The sequence below is a fragment of the Ranitomeya variabilis genome, chromosome 3 (assembly GCF_051348905.1).
Source record: "Ranitomeya variabilis isolate aRanVar5 chromosome 3, aRanVar5.hap1, whole genome shotgun sequence".
Classification (NCBI taxonomy): domain Eukaryota; kingdom Metazoa; phylum Chordata; class Amphibia; order Anura; family Dendrobatidae; genus Ranitomeya; species Ranitomeya variabilis.
In genome coordinates, this window is record NC_135234.1 from 511,593,112 (window position 1) to 511,614,818 (window position 21,707).

At 43.1% G+C, this 21,707-nt stretch overlaps 1 protein-coding gene across 1 annotated transcript in view; it reads left to right on the forward strand.

Annotated features, from left to right (window-relative positions):
- The window catches only part of RP2 (RP2 activator of ARL3 GTPase), a 32,173-nt gene extending 15,189 nt beyond the window's left edge, over positions 1 to 16,984 (forward strand). The window contains exons 2-5 of the mRNA XM_077296898.1: positions 8,181 to 8,846; positions 9,366 to 9,480; positions 10,937 to 11,022; positions 16,188 to 16,984. Coding sequence (XP_077153013.1) covers positions 8,181 to 8,846; positions 9,366 to 9,480; positions 10,937 to 11,022; positions 16,188 to 16,271 — 951 coding nt within the window. The 3' untranslated portion in view covers positions 16,272 to 16,984. The remainder of the gene's footprint in view (positions 1 to 8,180; positions 8,847 to 9,365; positions 9,481 to 10,936; positions 11,023 to 16,187) is intronic.
- The last annotated feature ends 4,723 nt before the right edge of the window (positions 16,985 to 21,707 follow it).

A 21,707-nucleotide genomic window follows, 5' to 3' on the forward strand; every position in this document is an offset into this window, starting at 1 on the left:
AGGAGCGCGATTTCGGAGAGCCTGTGTGGATGATGCAGTGACGTGTCATCTACATGAAGCAAGAAGGAGGACGGCATCGCAAGAAGATGAGAGGTGCCGCACCAAGAAGAGCGACAACCATCAGACCGGACCGCCCCGCAGGTGAGTATAATAAAATATATTTCTTCTCTTACAGGTCGGACCGAGGGCTTATCTACAGCATTATAGAATGCTGCATATAAGCCCTGAAAGGCGGTGGCCGTAGCTCGTATCAGCCAAGCCTGGTGACAGGTTCCCTTTAAGGGTAAGTTCATACAGGCTGTTTTTGCTGCGTTTTTTTTTCTGCAGCAAAACCTGATCATCTTGGCAGGAAAGAAGCTGCACCAAAAACGCATGTTTTGGTGCGTTTTTTGCAGCATTTTTCCCGCGTTTTCGGTGCGTTTTTTTTTTACTCTTTGTGCATGCCAATAAAGTTGAGTGCACACAGATAAAAAAAAAACAACTTCCTGTAGATAGAATGGATTGATAGAATAGATACATTACCTGCGGTATCCTCTTCCCCGCCATTTTCTCACGGTGTAGAGGTTACCTCAGGTCAGGCTGTGAGCGGGCGCAGGCTCAGTGACGTCACCGCTAGTTAGGCCCCTTTCACACATCAGGTTTTTTGCATCAGGCACAATCCGGAAAAAACGGATCCGCCGCAGATTGTGATAAACTGATGCGACGGATCTGTTTTTTTTTTTTTTTTTGAGGGATCCGACTATCATATCCATATAATTGGATAAAAAAAAATTCGGTGCATGCTCAGTTTAAAAAAACAGAACCCGGCCCCGGAATCTGTCATTTTCCGGATCCGGCACCTGATAAAAAAATAATACAAACAAACACTGGGTCGTTGCCTTGTAAGGTCTTAAAATTTGGTAAATGCAATCTGTGAACAATACATCATAAATTGCACCATGTCATTATTTATTCACCAGTGTTTAAAAAAAAAAAAAAAAAAAATTAAATACATGCTTACCGCTTCCGAGGGAATGAAGAGAATACTTATCAGACAGATCCTGCAAATTAAATGCACCTTGATTAATTGGTCTTCAGCAAGTATGATCACCTCTGTAAAAGCAGAATTTTGGGTATTTTGCTGGTCTAGAGCATTCCAGAATGTATTTACATAATGCCAAGCAGGAAAGACATCAGCAATGATCTTAAGGCCCCGTCTCACATAGCGATTTACCAACGATCACGACCAGCGATACGACCTGGCCGTGATCGTTGATAAGTCGTTGTGTGGTCGCTGGGGAGCTGTCACACAGACAGCTCTCTCCAGCGACCAACGATCAGGGGAACGACTTCGGCATCGTTGAAACTGTCTTCAACGATGCCGAAGTCCCCCTGCAGCACCCGGGTAACCAGGGTAAACATCGGGTTACTAAGCGCAGGGCCGCGCTTAGTAACCCGATGTTTACCCTGGTTACCAAAAAAAACAAACAGTACATACTCGCCTTTCGGTGTCCCTTGCCGTCTGCTTCCTGCTCTGACTGAGCCGCCGTACAGTGAGAGCAGAGCGCAGCGGTGACGTCACTGCTGTGATCTGCTCTCACTTTCCGGCCGGCAGTCAGTCAGAGCAGGAAGCAGACGGCAAGGGACCCTGACGGACATCAGATGGTGAGTATGTAGTGTTTGTTTTTTTTACATTTACGCTGGTAACCAGGGTAAACATCGGGTTACTAAGCGCGGCCCTGCGCTTAGTAACCCGATGTTTACCCTGGTTACCAGTGAAGACATCGCTGGATCGGTGTCACACACACCGATTCAGCGATGTCAGCGGGACCTCAACGACCAAAAAAAGGTCCAGGCCATTCCGACACGACCAGCGATCTCACAGCAGGGGCCTGATCGCTGGTACGTGTCACACATAGCGAGATCGCTACTGAGGTCGCTGTTGCGTCACAAAACTAGTGACTCAGCAGCGATCTCGCTAGCGATCTCGCTATGTGAGACGGGGCCTTTAGAGAAGCAACTGCTGCCGTCCATCAATGTGGGAAGCTTTTATAAAGGCCCCGTCTCACATAGCGAGATCGCTAGCGAGATCGCTGCTGAGTCACTAGTTTTGTGACGCAACAGCGACCTCAGTAGCGATCTCGCTATGTGTGACACGTACCAGCGATCAGGCCCCTGCTGTGAGATCGCTGGTCGTGTCGGAATGGCCTGGACCTTTTTTTGGTCGTTGAGGTCCCGCTGACATCGCTGAATCGGTGTGTGTGACACCGATCCAGCGATGTCTTCACTGGTAACCAGGGTAAACATCGGGTTACTAAGCGCAGGGCCGCGCTTAGTAACCCGATGTTTACCCTGGTTACCAGCGTAAATGTAAAAAAAAAAAAACACTACATACTTACCATCTGATGTCCGTCAGGTCCCTTGCCGTCTGCTTCCTGCTCTGACTGAGCCGCCGTACAGTGAGAGCAGATCACAGCAGTGACGTCACCGCTGCGCTCTGCTCTCACTGTACGGCGGCTCAGTCAGAGCAGGAAGCAGACGGCAAGGGACCTGACGGGCAACAGATGGTGAGTATGTAGTGTTTTTTTTTTTTTTGGTAACCAGGGTAAACATCGGGTTACTAAGCGCGGCCCTGCGCTTAGTAACCCGATGTTTACCCTGGTTACCCGGGTGCTGCAGGGGGACTTCGGCATCGTTGAAGACCGTTTCAACGATGCCGAAGTCGTTCCCCTGATCGTTGGTCGCTGGAGAGAGCTGTCTGTGTGACAGCTCCCCAGCGACCACACAACGACTTACCAACGATCACGGCCAGGTCGTATCGCTGGTCGTGATCGTTGGTAAATCGCTATGTGAGACGGGGCCTTAAGGCAATTTCACAACAATCTGAAGTCCATCGTTGCACAGTGGGAGATTGAGGCAAAAAATTGGGGGGGTGAAGATTTGGTTCTTATTTGAAGTCCTAGTACTTGGGCACCTTGTAGTCATTGAGTAGTCCACAAACTCCTCTGTATACAAAAGTATTGTGAGGACGTTTATCCAAAAGATAACACTTAAATGAAATTGTGTCATGCGATAGGACAATGATCTCAAGCATAAATCTACATCCGAATAGTGGAAAAAGAATAGAGTTAAGGTACCGTCACACTCATCAACTTTGCAAAGAGAGCGACAACAATCCGTGACGTTGCAGCGTCCTGGATAGCGATCTCGTTGTGTTTGACACACCGCAGCGATCTGGATCCCGCTGTGATATCGCTGGTCGGAGCTAGAAGTCCAGAACTTTATTTCGTCGCCAGGTCGGCGTGTATCGTCATGTTTGACATCAAAAGCAACGACGCTAACAATGGATGTAATGGAGCTAACAACCAGCGAGAACGAGAAGTGAGTCGCCGTTACGTCACAGGATCGCTCCTGCATCGTTCTGGAGTTGCTGTTTTTGACGTCTCTACAGCGACCTAAACAGCGACGCTCCAGCGATCTAGTTTAGGTCGGCTCATTGTCTATATCGCCGCAGCGTCGCTGAGTGTGACGGTACCTTTAGTGCAATGGTCCAGTCCAGAGCACAACCCAACTGAAATGCTGGGTCAGGACCTTAGCAGAGCTGTGCATAAATGAATATCCACAGACCTCCATGAATGTTAGCAAGCTTGTAAAGTGTAGAAATAAATGAATATCGAATTATGTAAGATGTAAAATGATTACGGAAAGTTATTTCTCCTAAAGTTGGATCTACAAACCATTCATGGGGTGTTTGTAATTTTTCAGACTTCTGCTTATTGGCCCCGCTTTGTTAAAAAATGACAAAAATGTTCCATGTGTTGATGTTCACCTGAGGTTTGTATATATATATATATATATATATATATATATATATATATATATATATATATATATATATATATATATATATATATATATATATATATATATATTATATCTCATAGAGCTGAAATAGTGTACTTTAGTGTTGTGTTTTTTTTCATGACTTTGCACGTAAAACATTTTGTATAATGTGAACAGAAATGTTTTTGCTCGACTGATATTTTTGATAATTCTCAGTAACGAAATCTCCAGGAATGTTCTTCGTCTAGTCATTGAGCTGGTGAATGTTGTCTTTGTGTAAGTCAGTCTGGGAGGTGACAGCTACGCGCGGCACAGGATAAAGCTACTGGGACCAACTGAGTGTATGTATGGAGGATGGCAGCCAAACGAGATCAATAGGAGCATTCTCACAGTGAAACCTCAAGTTTATACTGTTTGTATGTTGTCTTGTTTCTGAATGAGGCTTATTAAGTAAGACTTGTTGAAACATGGAAATTTCCTTCCTGATTTACATGCTTACTGGCAAATTGTTCCTTATGCATCCTTGAGAAAGCATCTAATCTAAGTAAGAAACTGCAAACAAGCTATGGTTTTCTTGTCTTCAATAATGTATTTTCTTGCAATGTTTGGTGCAGTATTTAATCAAGTCTTTTATGCTAAACCCAATCCACCAAGAAGCAGAAGTATAAACCTTTGTGTATTTCCAATTCCTTCAATTTATGGGTTTGGCCTCAGAAAACTGCAGCTAAACAAAATATGTGACAAAAATGATTCAATGTACAACATCGCAGGGCCCTTTTCTGAACTGAAGGCCGCTGCCACGTCATGCACTAGCCTACTAATCGAACGAGGCGCCATGGATGTTGCTGGTAGGAAGTTTGCAGTCCTCTGGTCCAGCAGTAACTGACTACCGACGTGACTACTGGACAAGGGTCCTGTGAATCTTTTTGCTCAACTCTTGTAATATATTTTCAATGCGTCCATCTTGACTTTATTTTCCCCACCTCACTGTATTTATTTCAATTGACTCTAGTGTACTAGCCCGCCATGACTGATTCTCCGGCAGGTCCCCTTCTAACGATTACACCGGTCTCTACTTCCTCGTCCCCTACTTGACACACCAGAAATTAACACTCAACCAATCGATGGCAGAGACTGAACAGTACTTCCAAAGATTGGCAGACTGGATGTTTTATATCAATCCCGGTTTGAGCAGGAGTGTAGGACTGGATAAATGCAGGAATGGGATCATTAAAGGGAAGTATAATTCCTTTTTTTTTTTTTTTTTATAAAGGCGCCCTGTTTAGCAATGAACTTAATTGCCTGAAAATCCCTATTTTAGTTACCGTAAGTACAGTGACTAAAGAACATTGTTTTGAGCTAAGCACTGAATGCGCAAAACATTAGGGGTACTTGTCATTTCAGCATCTAAGGAGACTTTCCAGAATAAGCCATCATATGTGTAGATGAAGTATAATGCCCTTTTGGCCATTTATATGACTTTTCCCAGTTTTCTCCTTTTCAGTCTCTAGCTCTAATTTTCAGTTCTCTGAATTAGTGGGAAGGGAGCAGCTACAACCTAGTCCCCTACACACACAGTACAGACATGCTTCATTCCTGCTGCCTTCTCTGTTTAGCTCCGGTTCAGAAGTAGCAATAGCAGCATGGAGGCGATAATACAGCTCTACTGACTTGTGTGGCTGCCAATAAGAAATCACTCGCTAATGACGGCACATCTGCTCATAGTCTCCCCCCATCCCTCCTGTCACTTCAGTGTGATGACAGTCTGTCTTTTTACCAAGACTGATATCCCCCCACCCCTGCTTATTGTTGTTGGTGAAGGTGGTAATCACCCCTATACCTTCAGCTGAATTACTGGAAGGGGGCAGCACACTTCTATTGAAGACTTTTATTTAACAGGCTTCCCCAGGACCACCGTACAGTGTTACTATTACAGCATATTTCTATTAGTGTGCACTCTTTACAATATATTGCATAGTGTTTATTTTAGTCCCCTTTTAATGTAAAAGATATAGAGGACATCTTTAAAATGTGGGTAAGAAATGCATTTTCTTATGTTAGTGGTTACTGTTTTGCTAATACGTTTGTCTGCAATGTTCATTCATTTACAGACCCCTATATTGCAGTCTTATCCATGTTTCCGATTTTTCCCTTGTGGGGTGTGCCTCCTATTAATATAGGCTGGATGTTAGGTCTGTGTTTATCCAGGGCTCTACTGTCTTCATTAATGCATGTGTCCTAACAACTCCTATCATGAACTTCCTTCTTTCCATTTTGTATAGCCTTTTTTCTGCTCTACCTCAGTCTGTAAAAGCCCCCCACAACCGTTGTCTACTGCATTCTCTAACCATCAGAGAAGGGGGAGAAACTCCAATGTGCTAGATAACAGACTTCGACCACATATGTTAAACTGTGGTCCTTGGGCCGAATTTGACTCGCAGGATGTGTATATTTGGCCCTCCGATGCTGGGAGGATTCCTTGGGTATATTTGGCTCGCAACGCCGGGCGCGTCCTACAGCAGATATCCCACTTTCAACTATATTGGCATCCTAGTTGCTGATACAGTTGAAAGTAGTGATGGAGGAGGGAGCCCTTTGTACCAAAATATCCAGGGGATCTGAAGACACCATGGAGGGACCGGAGCAACGGGAGAATGTGCAGCAGTGAGTATTTGTGTTTTTAATGTGGGGCACGTTAAACTGTATGGATCACTTTTATGAAATATAATATAAACTTCAGCACTCCAAGTTGCAAGTAAATGAAAGTCTATGTATAAGCTTGAATCACAGACATTCAAATTAACATGGAGTGCTCTCACGGCATCCACATACCCTGAAGCCTTATAACAGCACCTCCAGTCTTACCTTGATAAAGGCCACATACGGGCCGAATCGTTGGCTTAATTTGAATGTCTGTGATTCTGTGTTTCATGTTTATACATAAACTTTCATTTACTTGCAGTTTGGAGTGCCGACGTTTATATTCTATTTCATTTATGTGACTTCTGAGCACTCACTCATAGTGACACCTATCATCCATTGGATCATTTTTCTGGCCATTATACTGTATGGAGGACTGTGTGAATTTCAGTTGGAGAATCGTACTGTGATGGGCTCACCATTCTTTGGATGAATTGGGGGGGTACAGTAGGGTCATCATACTGTGCTTGTGGAGGAAATCACTGTGGGCACTTCATACTGTGTTTGGTGGCACTTTTGTTTGAATCATACTTTATTAGCTGTATTATTCAAGATGTGTTTTTTTTTTTTTATCCTTTTGTTATTGCATATTTAACCCCTTTCCGACATAAGGCATAATAGTACGCTTATGTCGGACTCCCCCTGAGTACATAAGTTGATCTGTACAGCTGACATGTGCCTGCAACAGCCGCGGATGGAATCAAGATCTACCCGCGGCTGTTAACTTATTAAATGCCGCTGTCAATCTCTCGCATTTAACTCACGCTTCCGGCAAGCGCGTCACAAATAACGCCCATTGGTGACCCCTGTCACTTGATCACGGGTCACCGATGGGTTGGCATGACAACCAGAGGTCTCCAGCAGACCTCTATGGTTGTCAATGCCAGATTGCTGTAAGCGCCGCACAGTGGTCAGCGCACATAGCAAGTGGCAGGTCAGTTTTAGCATTTAGTGAACCTAGTAAAAAAGCCCAACAAAAAACAAGTGTGGGATTGCACTTTTTTTTGCAATTTCACCTCACTTGGAATTTTTTTCCCGTTTTCCAATACACAATGTTAAAACCAATAGGTGTTGCTCAAAAGTACAACTCCTCCCGCAAAAAAAAAGCCCTCACATTGTCATTTTGACAATAAAAAATTAAAAAGTTATGGCTCTGGGAAGAAAGGGAGCAAAAAATAAAAATGCAAAAGCAAACATACCTCTGGTCGCTAATTAGGCCATTGGGTGATATGCTTTTACCTGCTTTTACTTACCATTGCATTAGTCCCAATATTTTATTCTAAGATCTATGAATTAAAATGTAGTTTTTTTAGTGGGACAACTTCTTTAAGTTTGTTTCAATATGAAAAAGTTCATCGTTATATTTGATAAGGAAAATATATATATGCGCACGCGCGCGCGCACACACACTATCAAGGTTGACCCTCGACTTTGTGCAAGCTTTTAATTTTGTCCCTCTGTATATTTGTTTGACATCCCTCTCTTAGACACTCTGCAGAAGGGAAGTGGTAGAAAGTTGTTAATGGAGATTATTACATGTAGAAAGCAAATGAACAATAAAAAAAACTCTGCTTAGATCTACCGGATTTGGGTCTGCACGTTAATCTTTTAGGTACAAAAAAATTTATGATTAACTAAATATAAATATCTATTTACAGGTGGACCCAAAGGACTACATGTTTAATGGCCTGAAAGATGAAACCATAGGAAAGTTGCCAGATAAAGTTGCAGGCCAACAATTTGTCATACAGGAATGTGAGAACTGTAACATCTATATATTTGACCACTCTGCTACCATCACCATTGATGACTGTACAAACTGCCGCATCTTCTTGGGACCTGTTAAAGGCAGCGTGTTCTTCCGTGACTGTAAGGACTGTAAATGTATTGTGGCATGCCAGCAGTTTCGCACTAGGGACTGCAGGAAAATGGACATATTTCTATGCTGTTCTACACAACCAATCATAGAATCCTCCACCGGCATGAAATTTGGATGTTTCCAGTTCTATTACCCAGAACTAGGTGCACAGTTTAAGGATGCTGGTCTGAGTATCTTCAACAACACATGGAGCAACATCCATGACTTCACCCCAGTGTCCGGAGAGACAAATTGGAGTCTTCTTCCCAGTGATTGTAGAATCCAAGATTTGGTTCCTTTACCGGACAGTAATGAACTAAAAGCTGTACGAGTTTCTATGGATGTCAACAGGAGCATCGTTCCGGTTACTTGGGGGCAGAGACAGAAAAAAAGTGATGAGTCCTGTTTGGTGGTTTTCTTTGCTGGAGATTATACAATAGCAAATGCCAGAAAGATGATCGATGAGGTAATTGGCTAATGATGCATCCTACAATGACTCCTGCTGTTGTTCGTAGTATTGTGATATGGATCTTGGTCTCTCATTTATGGTTAAGAAGCACTCCATTAAGATTTTTCATTCATTAAAATGTGTATGTGCATGTAATGTAGTATGAGTGTATTAATATACTCGCCTGTTACTGATGTCTCCTCTTCTCGGTGACGTCAACGCAATTCCAACTAGCCGGCAATGAATGCCGATGGAGCCTTGTTCTGACGCTCCATAAGTGTACATTGTAAAAGTCCCTTCCAGGTCACACAGAGCACAGCGTGACCTGGAGAGTCTGCCGAGGTGTGACGTCACTGAGAAGAGGAGCAGAATGGCGCCGGATACTGGGGAGCAGCGGTGCGTACATTAACACACTCCTACTACATGTACATACACACATTCAATGAATGAAAAACTTAACGGGAGTGCTTTTTGTGGTCAAGTAAAGCCTAAAGTAACTTCTGTATGTGTTTCTAACCATTATGCCATAATTTACAGATGATCGGAAAGGGGTTATCGCTTGTTCAGACTAAAGAGGTTGCAATGAAATCTGAAGATGCAAACAGAGTTTTTAAAGAACGAGCCACAGAGTTTTTACCCTTGTTGGAGCAAGGTATTGCATGTATTATTTATTTATTTTTAAATTAAAGGGTTCTTTCCATCTTCTAAAGCAGGAGTGAGGAATCTTTTTTTTTTTTTTCTTCTGCCAAGGGCCATTTGAATATTTATACCATCCTTCGGGGGCTGGAGTTTGGGCCATTTGGATATTTATACCATCCTTCAGGGGCCAGAGTTTGGGCCATTTGGTTATTTATACCGTCCTTCGGGGGCCGTACAAACACCGCCCACAGAGTACATCCTGACTCTGGCACTGGTGTCAGGACGTAATCTTTCATTGCATGCCCTTCAATGTTCAGTAGTGAACCATGCATGTGTGTGCAAACAGAGCAAGAAGAAATTAATGAGCTTGTGGCAATTAAAATACAGCTCCTTGCTCAATAATGCGGTCCCTGAGAATCTGCCCGGGGCCTGATAAAAGGTCATCGAGGGTCGTAAATGGCCCTGGGGCCTAAGGTTCCCCACCCCTGTTCTAAAGAAATGGCATATTACTAGGGTATGTCATCATTATATAACTATTGGGGTCTGACCCCCTATCAATCTGGAGAATGAAACTGCTGCCTTGTTAAAGCAGCACGGCGGCCTCTATTAATCTCTGGATTGATGCTGGTACCTGAGGTCAGATCCCAGCTGTTCATGAATTGTTGGAACAGCTATAAGATAAAAATAACTTCAAATCGAGATATAGGTTATAGGAAGTCTGTCGGTGCAAAATGACTGTGCAAGCCAAACACACGCACTTGACACCCTTGGTGTAGTCAAACAGTTCAGGGCACCTTAACACTTAATCATCTTGCATCTATATCTTTGCCCTTCTTCCTTGATTGACAAGCTCTGGTTTTAAAGGGGGTTGGGATAGATGGAAAACAAGAAGGGTGGGCTCCTCTGTGCCAAGACTGCAGAGAGCTTTGTTAGAACAGTCATTTTGTGCTGATAGACTTCCCTTAGTAGTGGCAGACTTCATTCAGTATGGCTGTATTGTGTGCCGGATACAAATCTGAGATGGCTTTCCTTGAAACATCCAGTGGTCCAATCTCCAGTCTTGGGTGCTCTAATTGATGAATTGATGATCTGACTTCTCTTTTCCGTCATTGTATTAGTACTACAGACATAATCTGGCCGAGAAGGTTTTAAAATGATTCTTGACATAAGTCCCCTGAGTGGCCAGAAATCTGAAGGAATGTTTTCACGTGTTAGATGCTTTTTCTCAATCCATACTAATGCTTGTAGGTTTTTATTAAATGCCATTCACATACATTGCTGTGTACTTTAGTTGTGGTTTTGTGCACCAAAAATCACCGCTGTATGCACATAATTTAATAAGCCCGAAATGCTAATGTATTCTAGCTAAATTATCCATTTTGCAGTAAGATTGGAGGTATGTAATATATTGATACATAACCATCCTCCAAAATTAATGTACCGTATTTCTTAATTTTTTATTCATCAAGGGTCAGTTGTTGCTCTGGAGTTTAATGGAGAAGGAGCAGTGCAGACCTGCCAGGAAGCTTCTGCTGGCATCTTCAGTGGCACAAAGGTGAGTTCTTCATAACCGAGACTGGAATAACAGCGTCCAAGAGGCAGCCACAAGAAGTGGGCTATGGACGCAGCAAAGTGCAATGAACTACCTGGAGGTTATAGAAACAATGTAGCCCGGTGTACAGCACTTTCCAGTATACCTGCAACTTCAATGGGCTTTACCGAAAGACGTCTTCTATTACTCCAGTGTCAGCCATGAACAGCTGAGGTGGGGTTCACCCTGGTAAACATTTTTTTTTTCTCTTTTTAAACGTCATGTGTATTAGAGTTGCCAATCCAGCATTCCTCCACGAAATATTAAGCATGTCGCACAAAATGTCAGAGCACCGGACCTGGTGCATTTGATTGTAGGTAATCTTTTTCCACTCTGGTTGCAAATGGAGCATAAATTCCAGTCCACATATACCTCCACTACGTCCTAAACTTTGGGCCACTAGGTACCCAGACCCCTACACAGGATTACCAGCTTGCACTATTCTTCAGTGATTAAAACTCATTACGGGTTGTCCACTTTATTACTCTCTGCTGATGAAAAGCCTTACATTTTGGTCATTGTTTGGGTGAGTTCACATGGTTTGTATTTGCTGCTGTACCCGCTACATTGATGAGATTTCAGCAACTTCCTCTACAGGTTGTGGACATTGTCTGCATGGTAATTGACATGAGGTGTGGATTTTAAAAATTGCCGCTTTTAAAGAGGACTGTCATCAGTACCAAAGTGCTTGATTTTTGTTTGTTAAATTCGCCCCTTTCTCCTGATCATTACTCTATTTTTTTTTTAAACTGACCTGCATTGGCAGAGATATTACGCATTTTGTTTATGAGGCTATAACAGCCAATTTTGCTGTCTCTACCACTGGGGCGGTCCCCACAACTTCCTCCATGGCCATGTCATTCGGCTGCTCTGTGACACTGCAGAATGACTCAGTTCAGAGTCACATGAGCTTTTTCCTGTTGGTTCATTACTAGTGTTGAGCATTCCGATACTGCAAGTATCGGGTATCGGCCGATACTTGCTGTATCGGAATTCCGATACCGAGATCCGATATTTTTGTGATATCGGGTATCGGTATCGAAACAACATTAATGTAAAAATGTGTAAAAGAGAGAATTAAAATAAAAAATATTGCTATACTCACCTCTCCGACGCAGCCTGCACCTTACCGAGGGAAGCGGCAGCGTTCTTTGTTTAAAATTCGCGCTTTTCTTTCCTTTACGTGAGTCCCGGCTTGTGATTGGTTGCGTGCCGCCCATGTGACCGGGACGCAACCAATCACAGCAAGCCGTGACGTAATTTCAGGTCCTTCAGGATTTTAAAATTACGTTCCGGCGTTGTGATTGGTTGCGTCGCAGTCACATGGGCGACGCAACCAATCACAGCAAGCCGTGACGTAATTTCAGGTCCTTAAGGATTTTAAAATTACGTCCCGGCTTTGTGATTGGTTGCGTCGCAGTCACATGGGAGACGCAACCAATCACAAGCCGTGACGTCACGGGAGGCTGGACACGCGCGCATTTTAAAATGGGCGCGTGTCCAGCCTCCCGTGACGTCCCGGCTTGTGATTGGTTGCGCCGCGGTCAACCAATCACAAGCCGGGACGTCACGGGAGGCTGGACACGCGCCCATTTTAAAAAGCGCGCGTGTCCAGCCTCCCGTGACGTCACGGCTTGTGATTGGTCCGCGTCCCGGCAACATGGCCGCCATTAACCAATCACAGCAAGCCGTGACGTAATTTCGTCACGGCTTGCTGTGATTGGTCCGCGTCCCGGCAACATGGCGCCGTGACCAATCATAAGCCGGGACGTCACGGGAGGCTGGACACGCGCCCATTTTAAAAAGCGCGCGTGTCCAGCCTCCCGTGACGTCACGGCTTGTGATTGGTCCGCGTCCCGGCAACATGGCCGCCATTAACCAATCACAGCAAGCCGTGACGTAATTTCGTCACGGCTTGCTGTGATTGGTCCGCGTCCCGGCAACATGGCGCCGTGACCAATCATAAGCCGGGACGTCACGGGAGGCTGGACACGCGCCCATTTTAAAAAGCGCGCGTGTCCAGCCTCCCGTGACGTCACGGCTTGTGATTGGTTAATGGCGGCCATGTTGCCGGGACGCGGACCAATCACAGCAAGCCGTGACGTAATTTCGTCACGGCTTGCTGTGATTGGTCCGCGTCCCGGCAACATGGCCGCCCTGACCAATCACAAGCCGGGACTTCACGTAACCAAGTAAAAGCGCGAATTTTAAACAAACAACGCTGCCGGTTCCCTCGCTGAGGTCCAGGCTGCGTCGGACAGGTGAGTATAGCGATATTTTTTATTTTAATTCTTTCTTTTACACATTTATATGGATCCCAGGGCCTGAAGGAGAGTTTCCTCTCCTTCAGACCCTGGGAACCATCAGGAATACCGTCCGATACTTGAGTCCCATTGACTTGTATTGGTATCGGGTATCGGTATCGGATTGGATCCGATACTTTGCCGGTATCGGCCGATACTTTCCGATACCGATACTTTCAAGTATCGGACGGTATCGCTCAACACTATTCATTACATTGACTACCTATAGACATTACAGTGTATACTTGTGATGTACAATAAAAAATATTGTGGTTCCGTTTTAGGCTTTAGGTTTAGGTTTTAGGGTTCACATTAGCGTTCGGGGGCTTTGCGGAGGGCTGCATACGTCCTCGGTTAAGCCCCGCATACTTCCGCGTCCTGCGTACCTATCTTTAACATTGGGTATGCAGGACATGCGGATGTATCCGGATGCGTTGTTTTGATGCTTCCGCCGACCGCACGGGAACACAACAAGGTACGCAGGACGCATGCAGAAGTACGTGGGGCTTAACGGAGGACGTACGCAGCCGAACGCTAATGTGCACTTAGCCTTAGACAGAAAAATCTTTGTAAGTGTTTTTATGCACAAAAAGACAAAAGTATTCTAAGAGTAATACCTTTACTGGCGAACCAGAAAAATTAGATTGGCAGGCCTCTGTGCTCTGAAAGTTTGTAAATATAATTTTTCTGGCTAGCCAAAAAAGGTATCAGTCTTAGAATATTTTTGTCTTTTTGGGCATAAAAGTATTAGGTGGGTATAAATTTGTGTAATAAAAGTGATCCCGGTTCTGTGAGGCAGACTTCTAATAGGTGAAAAGAAACCTTAAATATACACTTATCTGAGGGCTCCCATTGTATCAATTATAGGGGGATCCCAACAATACTGTAATTTCTTGCTACCGGAATACCGGTAAACTGAGAAGCCATCAAGCATTCATAGGGTTTACTGAGACAGACGATAAAGGTTTCTTAGGAAATCCTTCTTTAACACCTTCATGACCGGAGGTATTTTCGTTTTTGCGTTTTCTTTTTTTGCTCCACATGGCCATGTGAGGGCTTGTTTTTTGCAGGACGAGTTGTACTTTTGAATGACACCATTGGTTTTAACAAATCGTGTACTGGAAAATGGGAAGAAAATTTCAAATTTCAGTGAAATTGCAAAACAAAGTGCAATTCCACAATTGTTTTTTGTTTGGCTTTTTTACTATGTTAACTAAATGCTGAAACTGACCTGCCATTATGATTCTCCAGGTCATTACGAGTTCATAGACACCAAACATGTCTAGGTGCTTTTTTTATTAAGTGATAAAAAATAAAATTCCAAAGTTTGTTTAAAAAAAAAAAAATTGCGCAATTTTCCGATACCCGTAGCGTCTGCATTTTACGTCATTTTAGGTTGGGTGAGGGCTTATTTTTTTTGCATGCCGAGCTGACATTTTTAAAGATACCATTTTTGTGGCAGATACAATCTTTTGATCGCCTGTTAACTGCGTTTTAATGCAATGTTGTAGCAACATATAATAATTTTTTTTTTTATTTTTTTTTTTTTACTTTTGGCATGCTTCAATAGTCTCATTGGGAGACTAGAAGCTGCCATTAGATCACCTGTATGTAGCAGAATTGCTGACTTGCTATGAGTGCCGACCACCGGGCGGTGCTCATAGAAATCTGGCAGTGACAAACATAGAGGTCTGCTGGAGACCTGGTTGTCATGCCAACCCATCAGCGACCCGCGGCCATGTGACTCGGGTGCTGATGGGCGGGATTTTCAGCACACTTGCCTGAAACGCGTGTTACATGCCGCTGTCAGTGTTTGACAGCGGCATTTAACGGGTCAACAGCCGTGGATGGATCATTATCAAAGGTGGAACAAATTGTATAAAAAATAAATGTCAAACACAAAAATAAATTAAGATCGTATAAAGGAAATTGTGCAATAAAGAATAATAAGAATATAATTCATAAAGTTTTATTAAGGTTAAAAAAAAAAAAATAATAAATAGTAACAGCTGAATCGAATAATGGCGCACATTTTATAATAAAGTGCATAATATTAAGAGATATTATAAACATGCCCAAAAATAAAATAAATAAATAACAAAAATAAATATATGTATGGCTCACAGATAATGCATACCCCAGCAAAGCATCGTAAGAATTGTAAAATATATTGAATATCACCAGAATGAATCTAAAAAATCAAGTAATGCAAAATAAATATCAAGGTGCCAAAAAGAGTAACAAAGTGCATAATCAACAAAGAAGCAAAATGAATTTACTGCACACAAAACAGTGATAATGGTATCGCAAGGTGCTAATGAGAACAAAGTGCTACTGTGCATGCTATATGTTCAGGAAAGAATACTTATCAGAATCCAAAAAATCCAAATAATCAAAAGGGCATTGTTTACCTAAAAATGTGCTGCCAGGTACCTACGCGCGTTTCAGCGCTAGCCTTCTTCTGGGGGGGGGGGGGGGGGGTTGCCGTACGTGGATCGCGAATCCTCCTGTGGCTGTAAGTGGCACATGTCAGCTGTTCAAAACAGCTGACATGTGCCGCCGGAAAAGATGTGGACTAACCGCCGGAGCTAACATCAAAGGGGTTAAATGTATGACTTAAAAGGTGTACATTTACATTTTGTGCTTTTTAAGGAAAATGGACAGGAGGTTACTCAGGGTCAGGCACCATGCAATACAAACCTTTATCTCCAGCTTCATTTTAATCTGAGATTTATAATGTTAGTCATAAATCATGAAGTTGTGTTTTTTTGTCGTCAATCTTCGAAATTAACACATGCATATTTTATCTCCATTTGCACCAAATAGATATTTGTTTCGGAGAGCAAGACCACCTCTTCTCGTGACGTGGACAACTTCTACAACTTTGCTGATATGCAGATGGGAGTGTAGTGTTCGGCTTTAATTGTTGCTAATGTTGACCAAAATGGATTACTGTGACTCTCCATTCATCTAAAACTAAATTATATGTACACCTTGATTTAAGCAGTGTATAGATGATGATATGCTTGATTTATGGCAGTATAGGATTCTTTCTACCACAGTATGAATCATAGTTTTCTAAGTGTATCAGTAAAAAAAAATCCCAGAAAAAATACATTTCACACAACAGCTGTTTTTGAGGAAATAGAAGTCCTTTTCATTTGGGAAACCGAGAATTGGATTTTCTTTTCACATAGTTGCTAATCATCCAGTAATGAACGTATGCATAAGTGAAGAGCTACCATTAATAGTAGAGTACTTGAATTTCCACAAAGCTAAGTTTGTATCATCTCGGAGTTCTATTGAACCGGAAACGAATGGAATCGTTTCTATTCAGAACTAATTTCAATCAAAATGATAAATGTGCATTCCAAATGCTTGTATCTGATCAAAGTGGGGACGATGGCAGAATTATATGTAATGTATGCTATATGTAATATTTATTAATTTTTACACAAATGCAATACATTTTAATACTGTTTGTAAAATGCACTTAAATTGATTTTATACTGTGAAAGCAAAAGGTTTTGTAGGCAAAAAGATCAAATTGTTTGTTTTACATGTGAATAACAGTAAATACTACTTAGTCATGCGCATTTCTGTAAAATGGCAGTGATGTTTATAAAAAAAAAAAAAAAGCTGAAGATCTGCTTTCCCTGCTAATGGGGTTGCACAACACTACAAAAACGTGGCTCTCAGATGCAGCACCACGCCTGTCTACAGGTCGTACATGGTATTGCAGTTTATACCCATTCATGTCAAATGAGTGGAGCTACAATACCAGACGCAACCTAAGAACAACTGGAAGAAAGTGGTCTCATACATCCCCCATTAAATCATGCAATCATTTTTGGGGAGGATGAAGGGTGACAATGTTGTAGCTGATGTTTGCCAGCAGTCTATATTTTATGTATACACAAACATTTGAGATCAGGTTTGACAATAATTAATCCATGTCCATTCCAAGCAAGGTGGAGTGAGTATTGAAGAAAGCCTGAAGCTGATCTATAATTCTATGAGCCCCCCACCTCGAGTTTACCAGCAGCCAGCACATTTGTGGGAACACGAGCTGTTTATGATCTTCAATGCTGCACTGCATTCCAAAGACTCCATTAAAGGGAACCTGTCACCCCGTTTTTTCAGTATGAGATAAAAATACCGTTAAATAGGGCCTGAGCTGTGCTTTACAATAGTGTATTTTTTGTCCCCTGATTCCCCACCTATGCTGCCGAAATACCTTACCAAAGTCACCGTTTTCGCCTGTCAATCACGCTGGTCTGGTCAAAAGGGCGTGGTGAAATGGCTTTTTCTCCCCCACCTCTTGCTTATCTTCCCGGCGTTGGCGTAGTGTTCTGCGCATGCGCAACTGTCGAATGCACTGTGCAGCGGCAGACAAAGAGTGCGATCTGCGCTATTCACGGCTTTTCCGTGGCGGCGGCGGCGGCCATCTTCCTGAGGCCGCGCGTGCGCAGATGGAGTGCTCTGCTGCCCGGGGCTTCAGGAAAATGGCCGCGGGATGCCGCACGTGCGCAGATGGAGATCGCGGCGGCCATTTTCCTGAAGCCGAGTTCGCATCTCTGCTTCAGGAAAATGGCCGCCGCGATCTCCATCTGCGCACGTGCGGCCTCAGGAAGATGGCCGCCGCCACGGAAAAGCCGGTGAATAGCGCAGATCGCGCTCTTTGCCGCTGCGCAGTGCATTCGGCAGTTGCGCATGCGCAGAACACTACGCCAACGCCGGGAAGATAAGCAGGAGGTGGGGGAGAAAAAGCCATTTCACCACGCCCTTTTGACCAGACCAGCGTGATTGACAGGCAAAAATGGCGACTTTGGTAAGGTATTTCGGCAGCATAGGTGGGGAATCGGGGAACAAAAAATATACTATTGTAAAGCACAGCTCTGCCCCTATTTAACGGTATTTTTTATCTCATACTGAAAAAACGGGGTGACAGGTTCCCTTTAAGCCTCATTCACACTGGTGGGGCTCTGCTGCATCCACAACACAAGTGGTAAGAGGCTTCTAAAGTAATTTCAAGTACTGCCTCGCTGTATACATTTTTTTTATAGGCATTGTTATTAGAACCTGTAAATGTCAGTGCTTGATAACTGTTTATATTTTAATGCTGTTTGTATTTTTTTAATAGTTTAAAACTGGATAATTCATGCTTTTATATCAAAATCAGATATATGCATGCATTTAAAATAAACATTGAATTCTCACTGTAGTCTAGTTGCTTTTTCCCCTCAGAAATGTACACAGATGCTGCCTTGTCCTCATTATCATTAGTGATGAGTGAATATAATCGTTACTCGAGATTTCCCGAGCACGCTCGGGTGTCCTCCAAGTATTTTTTTAGTGCTTGGAGATTTAGTTTTCATAGCCGCAGCTGAATGATTTACATCTGTTAGCCAGCATAAGTACATGTGGGGGTTGCCTGGTTGCTAGGGAATCCCCACATGTAATCAAGCTGGCTAACAGATGTAAATCATTCAGCTGAGGTGAGGAAAACTAAAAATACTCAGAGGACACCCGAGCGTGCTCAGGAAATCTCGAGTATATTCGCTCATCACTAATTATCATCATTGATATATAAACTTGTGCACTATATTTATTTTTTTGCCTTTGTTCTGATGTGGTGAATGTATTTTCAGGTTCCCGGTGGTTTCTCCCTACCTGCTCCCTCTTTCTGCATCCATGTATTCTCCCTACCTGCTCCCTCTTTCTGCATCCATGTATAAGGAGAAACCTGTCAGTCACTGGCAACGGGCAGGAAGAAGCCACCATAGACCTGCAGTACCTGTCCAAATAGTCTCCTTTGCGACTTCTGGTCCCCAGCCACCATAAACCTGCAGTACCTGTCCAAATAGTCTCCTTTGCGACTTGGTCCCCAGCGGCTTGATCGGGCAGCATGTGTCAGCTGTCAGGTTCCCTTAAAGCCACTTGCATGAATTTCTTATTACGATTTTTCATTTTTTTTCCAAAAGCCATTACTTATTTTTCTGCCAACTCGGTCATGAGTAGAGATGAGCGAACTTGTTCAGAAAACGTTCACCAATCTCAAAGTCGGCACTAATGTTGCACATTCATATTCCTGATCATTTTCTGCAAATTTCCTGCACTCTAAATAATAAATTAAAAAAAAAAAAAGTGGGTTCCCCTGTACTTTACATACGTTTCCGCGTGGTTTTTTCCGCAGCATGTGCACTGCGGATTTCGTTTTCCATAAGTTTACATTGTACTGTAAACTCATGGGAAACCGCTGCGGACCCGCAGCTGCGGAAACGCTGCGGTTCCGCAGCGAAATCCGCAGTGTGTGCACATACCCTTAGAAGCTGCCTAGCACTCTGAAAATGGTGTATGCCCACAAAGCAGGAGAAGGCTTTAAGAAGATAGCAAAGCGATTTCAAGTTGCCCTTTCCTCAGTTCGAAATGTATTAAAAAAATGGCAGTTAACAGGAACAGTGGAGGTCAAGATAAGGTCTGGAAGACCAAGCAAAATTTCAGTGAACTGCTCATAGGATTGCTAGAGAGGAAAATCAAAACCCCGGCTTGACTGCAAAACACCTTCAGAAAGATTTAGCAGACTCGAGTTGTGGTACATTGCACTACTTTTCAGAGACACCTGCACAAATATGGCATCATGGTAGAGTTATCAGAAGAAATCCTTTCCTGCACATTCATCATAAAATTCAGCATTAGAAGTATGCAAAAGAATATCTAAACAATCCTGATGCATTTTGGAAACAAGTCCTGTGGACCAATGACCTTAATATAGAACTCTTTGGCCTCAATGATCACATGTATGTATGGAGAAAAAAGGGCACATAATTTCAGGAAAAGAATATCTCACCAACCTTTAAGCATGAGGGTAGATCAATCATGCTTTGGGGTTGTGTTGCACCCAATTGCACAGGGAACATTTCACGGGTAGAGGGAAGAATGGATTTAATGACATTTAACAAACTCTTGGTGCTAACAACACAATCTGTAAAAAAGCTGAAGTTAAAAAGAGGATGGCTTCTACAAATGGATAATGATCCTAAATACACATCAAAATCCACAGTAGACTTTCTCAAAAGGTACAAGCTGAAGGTTTTACAATGGCTCTCACAGTCTCCTGCTCTGAACATCATTGAAAGTCTGTTGCTAGACCTCAAAATGGCAGTGCATGCAAAACGACCCAGGAATCTCACACAACTGTAAGAATTTTCGAAGAAAGAAGGGATGAAAATTCCTCAAACAAGAATGGAAAGACTCTTGGCTGGCTACAAAAAAGTTTTACATGCCACTGTAAACAATCCTATCGTCAGTTGGAGAATTGATCCTTTAAATTATTTTCAGTCTGGTCAGGATGAGAATGGCTCTGAAGGGATCCATCAAGGATCCATTTTCGAACAGTGGATGATTAGTTCCTAGCATAGTGTGCCCACTGCAATATCCATTTGTTTCTGGTGATGTGAATCCAGTTATTGTGATAGCACCATTCTCCTGAACATTGATCAGTGACTCAAGCCTACAGGATACGGACAACAGGCAGCACTGTGACTAATCCATGCGTACAATAGTTTTATGCCTTATCTAGAACAATTCTGCAAGGTGAGCCTCTTTTATCCACTATCCATTATAGTACATTGCTGTTTCTACTTATTCACCTTATGAGTACCTTTCCTGTGTTTTATATTTTTTTAACCATCGCTTTACTGTCTCCCCCTCTCTCTTTTGGGTGTTGAAGCTTAAAGAGGTATTGCCATCTCCAATATCCCATTATAATATGTAGTAGGTATAATAACATTTCCAACTATAAATGTTTTATATTTCTTCTGATTCGCTATATCATTTACCTCATGTGCAGGGTGTCATGCCGGCAACTCGTACGGGAGTTAAGCATTCCCGTACTCACTGCTGTCATCGCCCTGCTGTCCCCAGTCGCAGGATGTCTCGCTGAGCTCCCTCTTGTAGCATTTCCAACATTGCTGCATCCACCACCTGACGATAGGCAACCACTCCCTGCAGGCATTTAACCCCATCGTGTCCTGCAGAGGTGAGATTCTCTGGCCTGTCACCAAGCTGCTCTTCCCATCACTCCTCGCCTGATCTAAGGTTCTAGTTTAGTCTGTCTAGATTCCTGCAGTCTTGTATTGTTTCTCTTGTTGTTTGACCTGACTTTTCTTTCCGTTTATCTTGACCTTGGCTATATACATTGCCTCCCCTTACTCTGGATTGTCTGACCATGTCTTTGCCCACCTGTACCTCATACCCGTATCTCTGCCCCTCCCGTCAGCTGCTGCAGACTCTGGGACAATTTGTTTGCCAATTTATCCAAATGTGTCTTTGAAAGACCCTCCA